The sequence below is a fragment of the Suillus fuscotomentosus genome (assembly GCF_016647785.1).
Source record: "Suillus fuscotomentosus strain FC203 chromosome Unknown F5891scaffold_142, whole genome shotgun sequence".
Taxonomy (NCBI): domain Eukaryota; kingdom Fungi; phylum Basidiomycota; class Agaricomycetes; order Boletales; family Suillaceae; genus Suillus; species Suillus fuscotomentosus.
Genome location: NW_024539654.1, coordinates 1 through 11,421, shown reverse-complemented (window position 1 = coordinate 11,421; position 11,421 = coordinate 1). Strand labels below are relative to the sequence as shown.

General features: G+C 48.4%; 2 protein-coding genes across 2 annotated transcripts; one reads left to right on the top strand and one right to left on the bottom strand.

The window, feature by feature from the left end:
- Positions 1 to 240: 240 nt before the first annotated feature.
- Positions 241 to 810, top strand: F5891DRAFT_987041 (uncharacterized protein; the record flags this gene model as incomplete). Its single annotated transcript, XM_041377853.1, has 1 exon — positions 241 to 810. One exon carries the CDS (start codon positions 241 to 243, stop codon positions 808 to 810), a length of 570 nt encoding a protein of 189 aa, XP_041217775.1.
- A 9,966-nt stretch (positions 811 to 10,776) lies between these two features.
- On the bottom strand, positions 10,777 to 11,421 carry F5891DRAFT_122469 (uncharacterized protein; the record flags this gene model as incomplete). Its single annotated transcript, XM_041369484.1, has 1 exon — positions 10,777 to 11,421. A coding segment is annotated over one exon (618 nt), but the record flags the coding sequence as incomplete, so codon positions are not given.

Sequence of the window (11,421 nt, the reverse complement as noted above, 5' to 3'; positions counted from 1 at the left end):
GCAGACAAGCAAGGTTAAATTCGGCAACGCCAAACCCTATGGTGCGGTTCACTTAGTCACTGCCTACGTTGTGCAGCCGCCAATTTCGTCGATGTGACATCCTAACCCTAACCCTAGTATACCTATATAGAGACCCGCTCAATCATTCTTCGATATTAGCTCGTAGTCAGTCAAGCAATTGCGGAGTGAAAATGCAACGAGTTGTCTAATGAATGTCACGCACAACGTGAACCATTATCTATGGGCAAAAAACACCAACATTCTGCAGCTGCTCGAGCCAGAGCTGCAAGATGGAATCCCACTGCTGTGCCAGTGCCCTCTCCAAGTCCCGAGGCTGTTGATGATTCGGAACCTCTGATCCAGCAATGCGAAGACACAGAACCACATGATTATTTTGTCATTGAATCTGATTCATGTTCAGAATGTGAGTATACAGGTGGGGTCAATGTTGATAGCTCTGACAGTGACTACAAGCCTGGAGATTTGGACTGGGAGACAGAGTTGACTGATGATACTCTCTCGGAGCTCTCAGGTGACGAGTTGGAGGAGAATATGCGCATGCTGCAAGCTGAAAGTGCCATTGAAGCAGACCTACTTGCCCAACCCGCTGCATTTGAGAAAATTGCAATGGGAGTCTCGAGTGCAGCATGGAAAAAGGCCGAGAAAAATCGAGGGCTTGGATACAATGGCCAGTCACAGCAGACATATGAGCGGAGAGGTCAGCAAGCTCAGGCTGCAGCAAAAGTGCGAGAAAATGCGAAAAAATCGTATGTCAGCTCACAAACTGAATGGTTGAGGACACTTACTTAAAAACAATGTCAGAGACAATCCACAGGTCAAAATGATGCTTCAAATGTTTGCACCAAAGCCATCACCAACTCAGCAGCTATCCAATACTCCTTTATCCGAGTCAGAGGCTCCCGTGCTGCAAGTGTCAACTCAACCAACAAAGCATGATGCCTTCGTGTATCTGTCGGACTCGGATGATGGTGGTTGGAGCACCGACGATGAACTTGAAGAAGACAATGGAATATCAGTATATTCTCCAACAGCAGGAATGAGTCAGAGCAGTGGCAAGTTGCCTGCAGTGCCACCACTCAAATGATGGAAGCTTGAGGTACCCTATCGTGTCCAGTGTCAAAAAGACAGGGCAGCCCAAATGGAGAAGTTGAAGAGTGGACTTCAAGATGTCGACAAGCTGCTGAAATCTGCAAAGATGAAATTTGTCGGTGGAGTCAATGGCCTTCAGGCCCGTCGTACACGTGCAATTCGTGCACACCTTGATCTTGTTGTCCGAAATGGGCATGTCTCGGCCGATGCAGCTGAACGTGCAGCAGAAGCAAATGGTTTTGCTGCTGCATGGGGTGGACGCCAGCTTCGTAACTGGACAAGTCGATGGATCAATGACCGAAAACTCCCAGAATCCATGCGAGGGCGCCACACAAAAGTTGCCACACTTCTTTCCATCCCATCCATAGCCACCGAGCTCCGCGCATATCTTCGCTCAAATAAATGGTCAATGAATCCTGAAAAGCTTGCAAAATTCACAAACAACGAGATGATCACAAAAGAAGCGGACCTCTACCTGAAGGATGTTGTCAATGATGAGATGCCAAATGCCCTCAAAAGATATATCGAGTTGGAACTCTTTCCTCGTATCCATCTCAAAGTTGGTCGTGGCATCTCACTTAGCACTGCACGTCGTTGGCTTCACCATGAAGGGTTTTGGTACATGTCCCACAAGAAGGGATTGTATTTTGATGGTCATGACGGCCCCGATGTTGTGGAATATCGCCAGAATGTGTTTCTGCCTGCAATGAAGGAGTTTGAGCACCGTCTCGTCCGATATACAATTGGTGATGTGGAGAAAGAACTTTTTGTTCCACCACACAATTACGTTGAACGTCGCCTCGTTCCCACCCCTCATGACGAGATGACAGCACAATCCAATGACATGAATGAGAAAGAATGGGTGTTTGATAACGAGTTCAAGTTACAGAAGAAAGGTGTTGGTCGAGGCATTCATCACAGTGACGTAATTTGTTCAACATGTGGACATCTTTCCGAGGCAGGTGAATCTATGGAATATGGGAAGAATTATGAAGGGTATTGGAATGGCGAGCGGTTTTGTGCTCAGGTTCGTACCAAGATTTTTGCAGGCATTAATTTCTCACCAAACATGGTCTCAGATGGCCGAGAAAATTATTCCGGCATTTGAAGCAGCTCATGGAGCAGGTTATCAAGCTCTATTCATTATTGATAATTCGCAAGGGCATGCTGCATATGCCGAAGATGCACTACGGGTTGGGACTCGCATAAATGTCAACCCTGGTGGTAAACAAGCATGAATGCAGAATGGATGGTTCATTCATGATGGAGTCCGTGTTGAACAAGAGATGGTGTTCCCTGCCAACCACCCACAATATCCAAATCAACCTAAGGGTATCAAAGTAATTCTCAGCGAGCGCGGACTCTGGCAGTCGAACTTACGTGGAAAATGCTCCTCCAAGTGCGAGTCAGGTGCAACAGAATGCTGCAACCAGCGCATTCTCCGAAATCAACCTGATTTCCAGGAACAGAGGCCTCTCATTCAAGAGATCATCGAGGCTGCAGGGCACACGTGCATTTTTTTGCCAAAGTTCCACTGTGAACTCAATTTCATTGAGTTTTTCTGGGGAAGAGTCAAAAAATACCTCCGTGATAACTGTGACGGCTCATTCGAGACATTGAAAACAAACATGCCGAAAGCACTCGAATCTGTTCAGGTGAACACCATTAGGCTGTGGGAACATCGCATGCGCAGGTGGATAGAGGCTTACAGATCAGGTTTGCCGACAAAGGAGGCTCAATTACAGGTCCGACAGTTCAGCTCCACGAAGTATAAATCACACAGACGCATTCCAGAGACAGTAGCGCGTCTTTTCGACTGATTATGTCACCTTACTGCTACATACCGCCAATTTGCCTGCTGCTTGAAATTTTATCTCTCTCAGATTTGATCCAAATAAAAATCCGTCTTAGGCTTTTGTTCTACTCATCAAAAGGAGTGTTTTGGCAAGAGGAAAATAAAATCCGACTTTTTTTGTAGGTGGTGGGAAGTTTGCACAAAGTAGGCGGTGACTAAGTGAACCGCACCATAGTTAGCCTAAACAAAATGATATCCTACTGTAGTTCTCACGGCCACCATATCACGGACTCATCAATTCTCTGATGCCGTTAGTACGTGGTTTTCACGATCTTTGAACTCTCGCAGGGGTGTGGTGATTGGAATGAGTTCCGACATTTTATTGGATGTTGATGTTGATGGCGTTGGGTGCGGTTGAAGTAGATTCTTGGGGGATTGTGGGCGTCTTTCTACACAGGTGCGTGTATTGTGGGTTTTATGAGCCAACTGTCGCATTTCATTAGACGCCCAGGAGACGAGGCTGTTCGCCTCCATCACCGGTATAACGTACGGCAAGAATCCACTCTATTATTATACCCGCCGACAGTACATACACTCTCCCAGTGTCTCCATTCATCCGGCTCTTGTCTCCACAGCTGCCGGCTCTGAGTGTGTCTCATCGCATCCAATGGAGTAGTTGGTGCTTTCCAGCATTCGAATCTGATTATCTATCTTGCATGATACCTTTTTTTGCGTAGAGCAGCTGCTCCAGCACTTCACCATGTCAGTCCCTCTAACGCATGCATATGGCTTACTGCGATACCACCCCCCTTATCCAGGTGCGCTTGATGCAGCTGAAGTTCTCTTTTCCCTCTTCTCAAACTCGCCACCGATTCTGTCACGGAGGAGCACTTTGCTTCCAACGGTCTGTTTGCGATTGACCTCTACTCGAGCTTCCTATACTTCAGGCCCAATGGGTTTTGATTCTCTCATTCGCTAATCCCCTCCCGTCCATCATCATTGAAATCCTGCGTCACACAAAGTACCAGTACAACATGGTTGCTAGTCCCAGCAGGCCCTCACCACCGATGCTACTGAGCATTGTGTTCAAAGGACTATCATTACGAGTATTTGGGAACGCCATTTACCATGGAATCCACTGTTCCTATATCTAGACCGCTGAGAATCCAAGCGAGGTTCTTTTACCGAAGCTCTCATCCCGATCAGCATGTGCCAGGCGCTGCGTGATCGATTCTCAATCAAATCATGACTATTCTCGAATGTCATGTATTATCTCCTTCGTGAATGAGAATTAACGCATGGAATGAGGATGAAACAAACCGATGATCTGGCTGCAGAGCGACGGGGCCTTCCTCAAATCCTCTTAGCGCCCGCATACACATCTCTGTTCGAGCACTATTGTGCCGAGTCTGCTTGCAGCCCAGTCTTTGACCCTTGAAATCTCCCTGTTACCGCCCGCGTCCAACTATCAGGAACAACAACATCACCCCTGCCATTGATGTCTGTCATCCTGACCCTCTCGGGTTCTTTTACTCCCAACCCCAGTTCCCAAACCTCGCCATATCGAGTCACCGGACGAGTGCCTCTGCAAAGTTCCCGTTCATCCAGAACAAAGGTCACAAAGGTCACGAAAGCAATCTTAGTACTACTATTCCCTGATACGACACCATCCATAGGTCGAAACAGATCACCCAGGGGAGAACCGAAGTCTCGGACTCGCCTGCACGAGTGCATCGATGCTCAGGGTCTTCAAGTTGTACCTGTTTGTGATCACTCTCTGTCTCGATTTGATCTGTTCCAGATATACAAGATCGTTGTGAGTGTGTAATGACTCGGAAGATCAAAGAACTCATTGCCGTATTGTTATCACACTCAGCAGCAATATAATAAGAAAACAACGCAAGCTGCCCCAATGGAAGTGGGATGACCTCTTCCTCAAGTTCTAGACCATCCAAGACCCTTGGTAAGTCCCACACCTCCACTTTTTCCAGCTCTGCGCTCTCTTTCAAGCAGGCCCGCAAGTGTTTCCCTCGTCACAGCCAGGGGTGTCACGATCAGTGTCAGCATAATCCCCATGTCTGCAGCCCGCGTTGCATATGCATATGTCGCCCGCCTATCACCGTTGATATTTTGTGCTTGTAGGACGGAAAAGGTAGTTTCTAATGAATGTCTGATTTGAATATCAAGAGGCTGTGAGATAGTATCTATGCATGCATCGACACGGCAACAATGCAGATATTATCATCAAAACACAAATGAACACCTCAAGATACCTAGTTTTAAATATCTGTAGCTATTGGCTAGAGAATTTCTACGGTACCAACGTCCATGCTATCAATCGATGCAATGTCTTTGACTTGTGCAATGATGTTATAGTCCGACACGATCCTCTTGTATTCTCCGACGCGCTGCTGCGCTAGCAAAAAGGCACCGAAAGGCTGTCCGAGGCGAACCATTAACCGCAATGCTCGTGAGCCAGGTTCCTCTTCGACAGGCAAACGGCGGGGTAACTCGTCAGGGTCTTCCATCAGGGACCCAGGCTCGGACCAATTTCCTACACTCTCTGTATCATCTGCAAAGTCAGGCTGCTCTGCAAAGTCAGGCACCCCGAGGAGATACCGATCCCATGGACGGACAAGTAAGAATGTCTGCTGAATGGGCCTGGCCCGCCAGAACTGAACTAGGGTCTCTTCAGTGGTTATCAGCAGGTCGTGAAGCCCGTCTGCCCTGATTCTATACGTCATGGGAGTCTCCTGGGCTGGACTACGCCTCCGTCTGACTTCCGTGACACGGAATGAAATGCAAGGCAGATGGAGTCTGCAGTTTGCAAAGCGAGGAGCTCTAAGCTGTTCAAGCTCATCATAGAACTTCAATGCTAGATTTGCGGTCACGGTTTGTCGCAGCGAAAAGGCTTGCGTGTGAATATGATCTTCAGACAAAGGTGGAAAGTTGTGTGGAGGAGTGGCGTAGGAGGTGATATGGGCCGGAAGACAGCTATTGAACTCGGAAGGTTCTCCGATCCAGTTGAGGACAGAGATGTCGCCCGACCGAGCCACGATCTCCTGCAGGAGCCGTCCGAGAGCGTTCTGCTTCTTCTCGCCATAAATGACAGGTAGTGTGATGCCGAAGATGCCAAATAATGAGTACGCGACATCTTCCTGCACGGTGGTGACGCGCTTCGATGCCCATTGCAGTTTCTCTCGGGCCCCGCTCATGCCTGGACGGAAGGTCACCAGGGTCTGCGCATCTATCCCCGTCGCATCCTCCAACTCCTTTATGATTGCAGGGGACTCTTTGTGGTTGGGAGAGCGATCGTCGAGATATAATGTCCAGTCCTTCCGATAAAAGATAACAACTTTCGGAGCGAGGAATTCTTGAAAGGTCCATCCCCGCTCGTTCCAAACGCTCCTCGCCAGTGCACCGGGCTGGGATGAAGGAGGGACGTCGCATAGGTAGACGATGGTAAGCGCAGAATGGTGGTACCAGACGAACATGGAGTTGACCGACTCTTGAAGCTCGGTGTTGCTCTTCTTGTCGATGCAGCATGTGTCCATCCACGCCCAACGATATCCAGCATCACGAGCGACTTTGCAGAACGACTGCAGCTTCGCGATGCCATCAGGTCCATTCAACTCGCGTACATCTTTATCCTGGATGTCGTGCAGCACCGCCTCCTTCTCTTCCCACCTGTGTGATAGCATGACGCAGCGGAAGTACATTGCTACCATTTCCTTGATGCGGCCTATTTGGAGGTCTGAATTCTTCGTTGTGAATGACAAAAGCTCCTTGTACTTTCCACTCGTTTTGAAGGCGTTTATTTGTGCTGTTCGATCGCACAAGAGACCCGTAGAAGTATTGAGTAGACGGAGCGGGGCATATTCGAGTTCAGTCCAAACAGCTCTTTGAATAGCGTCTTCTGCTTCGGATGGACAGACATACTGCCGGCGCAGTTCTGCAGAACAAGATAGGCGTTTCGGGATTATACAGGAGTGCTCCATGGCTCACCTTGCATCTGCGCTTCGGGAGAATCGTCCAACTTGGACAACATGATTTTGAAGGCTTCAATGGCTTCGTCGTAACGTTGCGCACCATGCAGCGCTGCATGTGTCAACTGGTATCCAATGTGAGACGAAGGATTGAGCTCGGTCACCTATGCACCGCTGGAGTCAATATAGGCTATGAGGACATAGATGCCATCGCACTTTTTGGGCGTCAAGAAGCGCATCGTCCCATAGCATTTTACCTAACTTTGCCTTACTACGACTTGCAAAGACAACATCGGAGGGAGAAGTTAGGTCGATCGCGGCTGAGTACAAGTCAATAGCCCTGTCAAATTTGCATGCAGCGAGGGCAGCATCTCCGTGAGTAAGAGAGAGGGTGTTGCATTCTTGCTTGAAAGCTGGGTGCAATGCGGGTCAGGGTACATAACCTCGGGTGATATTACTGAAAAACTTACCGTTGGACCATTCAATGCAGCTGGCCTTCGTTGTTTCATTCATGTTGTCCATCATGTATCCGTATGATTTGATGGCATCTTGAAGTTTGCCTGCACGAAGGAGTGCATCACAACGTTTCTGGTGTGCGGTGAGCCGTAATGATTTGAGATCCCAGCCGAAGAGCTGGACAAGGGACTGAGTTATGGAAAGGATTTCAAATGTGTATCCACGTACCAGCACCAAGTCCTCATACATAAAGTGAATGGGTGGACTCGATGAAAGAGCACTCGACTTGAGAACGGTGGTAAAATGGTCTGCAGCTTCTTCGTACCGTGCGCCATCCAATGCCTTGATTCCGAGTTGAACACGCAGATATGCCTGATGTATGAGTTGCAAACATTAATGTACATGAGCAAGCGTGGATGATACTTACTTGCACGATACAACACGCGAGAGTGTCGGCATTCGGACAACCAGCAGCGAGTTCTTTAAGGAGCAGGTTTGCCTCGTCATGTTGATCTGCATTGAAGAGGGCGATGGCCTGAAAATATGCGATGAAGCGGAAAGTATGAGACAAATGTAACGTACTTTGATCAAGAGCAGGAAAAGGAGCATTTGGGAATCTTGGTCCGTGTACATTGATGCAACATCAAACGCTGCCCTCCCATCCGGGATGCGACCTTTTCCGCAGAGGGCAATACCCTTGGAGATGTAGCCTATGAATGAAGGCTGAATCCTGATGGACTATGTCCCATTGAGTCAGCGTTTTTGTAAGAAGGCCATGATCAGTGCGTATAACTCACCTGGATTGCATCCCGAAGGGCGCGGTGCCAGTCGTTTTGTCGGGACATCACAAATGAGCGATGGGCGTAGGCACTATGGCTGTTGGCATCGATGTTGATATCTTGCGTCAGCAGTTCTTCGGCGGTAGATAAGTCCTCATCTATAGATGCAATGTGGGCTGTTGTTATAGCCAGGACCTTGTCTTGCATGAGTAGGTCTTCGGCAGTAGATAAGTTTCCATGCATGCATGCATCGCAGGCTGTCGTGATAGCGAGAATCTGCATGAAACATGCTCGAATTGAGGTGTATGAGTCAAGAATGGAAACATGCCTTCGGATGAGTACCCTCACTCGGAGGCACTGCCCACTCCGAGATCATCTTATCTTTGCCTCCGCTGAGGATGTGATTGCCGTCCGCCGAGAAAGTAACGCAGAACAGCGTAGATGAGTGCTTGAAAGTGGCAACGGTTCGTCGATCTGAGAGCCGCCAGAGACGGACATGATTGTCACAAGATGCGGATGCGAAAAGGGTGCCAGCAGGATGAATGGCAATGGCAAAGATTTGTTTAGAGTGGCCCGTCCAATCGCCGACCTGCTTCCAGGTTGTTGTATCCCATTCGTGTAAGGTAGGATCAAGAACACCGCCACATGTGAGAAGGCGAGTGCCATCAGGAGTCCACGCGAGTGACAAATTGTAGTTGTGAGCTTTGAAGGATGCGACGCATTCCCTTGTGCTTGAATTATAAATTTGGATATCGACTTTTATTCCAACGGCAAGAAGTTCTCCAGAGGGTGAATATCGAAGGCAGTAGATACCGGTACCACATTCGATTGGGTCTCCTTGCTGCTCCCAGGTTTTAGTGTTCCACAGTTTCATCACCCTGTCGTCATATGCACCAGTGGCCAGCACTGTGCCATCGGGAGAGAAATCCAACGAAATGATAAATCTAGAGTGGGCTTCGATTCTGGTGAGTAATTTGCCAGTTTCTCCATGCCAGACGACGACGTTTCCGTTGATATCACCACTTGCTATCAATTGCCCATCTCGTGATATTGCCAATCTCCATACCCCATTGCGATGCCCCTCCATCTTCTTTAACACAACACCTGTCTTCAAGTCCCACAGACGAAGTGCCTGGTCGTATGATCCCGTAACCATCCGTCGTTTATCAGGAAAAACTGCCACTGCCGTTACTTGGTTTTCATGACCTTTGAACTCTCGCAGGGGTGTGGTGATTCGAATGAGTTCCGACATTTTATTGGAGGTCGATGGCGTCGGGCGCGGTCGAAGTGAATTCTTGAGGGATTGTGGGTGCCTTTCTGTCGAGGTGCGTGTATTGTGCGTTTTATGTGTTAACCTTTGTCATTTCAGGACACGAGGCTATTCGCCTCCATCACCGTTACGGCAAGAATCCACATACCCGCCAACAGTATACTCTCCCAGCGTCTCCATCATTCATCCGACTCTTGTCTCCACAGCTGCCAGAGTGTGTCTCGTCGCATCCAATGAAGTAGTTGGTTCTTTCCAGCATTTGAATCTGATTATCTATCTTGCATAATACCCTGGTTTTTTTGGCGTACAGGCTGTACAGCAGCTGCTTTAGCGCTTCACCATGTCAGTCCTTCGAACGCATGCATATGGCTTACTGCGATACCACCCCCTCTATCCAGATGCACTTGATGCAGCTGAAGTTCTTTTTTCCGGCTTCTCAAACTCGTCACCAGTGTTACGGAGGAGCACTTTGCTTCCAACGGTCTGTTTGCGATCGACCTCTACTTGAGCTTCCTATACTTCAGGCCCAACTGGTTTCGAGTCTCTCATTCGCTAATCCCCTCCAAAGTCCATCTTCATTGGAATATAGTATCACACAAAGTACCAGTACAACATGGTCGCTGGTCTCAGCATGCCCTCACCACCGATGCTACTGAGCATTGTGTTCAAAGGAATATCATTACGAGTATTTGGGAAGGCCATTTACCATGGAATCCACTGTTCCTATATCTGGACCGCTGAGAGACCGGGCAAGGTTCACGCTAGTTCTCTTACCGAAGCTCTCATCCCGATCAGCATGTGCCAGGCGCTGCATGATCGATTTTTAATCAACTCATAACTATGCTTGAACGCCATGTATTATCTCCTTCGTGAATGAGAATTAATGCATGGAATGAGGATGAAACAAGCGAATGATCTGGCTGTAGAGCGACAGGGTGACGAGTCTGCTTGCAGCCTCGTCTTTGACCCTTGAAATCTCCCTGTTAGCGCCCGCATCCCAGCTATCAGGAACAACAACATCACCCCTGCCATTGACGTCTGTCATCCTGACCCTCTCGGGACCTTTTACTCTCAACCCCAGTTGCCAAACCTCGTCATATGGAGTCACCGGACGAGTGACGCGCAAGACCGTGACGGTACTACGACCGGTCCAATTGCATTGTGCAAGTCTCTCGTCGTTATCTCAACCAATGTTTCCTACTTGATACTCATAGATGTCCAGTCTTTTCGTGTGACGTGCTTTGACTTTCAGTTCATTCTACGTTCTACTTCGTGTGAGTGAGTGTCATTTGAGAGAGATATGGTTGTTGGCGGAGTGGATGATATCGATAAACGATGATACAAGTGTAGGATATGACATTGACACTTACATATGAATACCTAGTTTTAAATATCTGTAGCTATTAGCTAGAGAATTTCTACGGTACCAACGTCCATGCTATCAATCGATGCAATATCTTTGACTTGTGCAATGATGTTATAGTCCGACGCGATCCTCTTGTATTCTCCGACACGCTGCTGTGCGAGCAAAAATGCGTCGAAAGGCTGTTCAAGGCGAACCATTAACCGCAACGCTCGTAAGCCAGGCTCCTCTTCAACAGGCAAACCACTAGGTGGCCTGTCAGAGTAGTCCATCGGGGACCCAAGCTCGGTCCCATATTCCACGCTCTTTTGATCGTCTGCAAAGTCAGGCTGCTCTGCAAAGTCAGGTACCCCGAGGAGATACCGATCCCATGGACGGACAAGTAAGAACGTCTGCTGAATGGGCTTTGCCCGCCAGAACTGAACTAGGATTTCTTTAGTGATGACGAGCAGGTCGTTAAGCCCGTCCGCCTTGATTTTATACATGATGAGAGCCTCCTGGTTTTGACTGTGTATACGTCTGACTTCCGTGACACAGAATGAAATGCAAGGCAGATGAAGTCTGCAGTTTGCAAAGCGAGGAGCTCTAAGCTGTTCAAGCTCGTCATAGAATTTCAATGCTAAATCTGCGGCCACGGTTTGTTGCAGAGAAGATACTTGCGT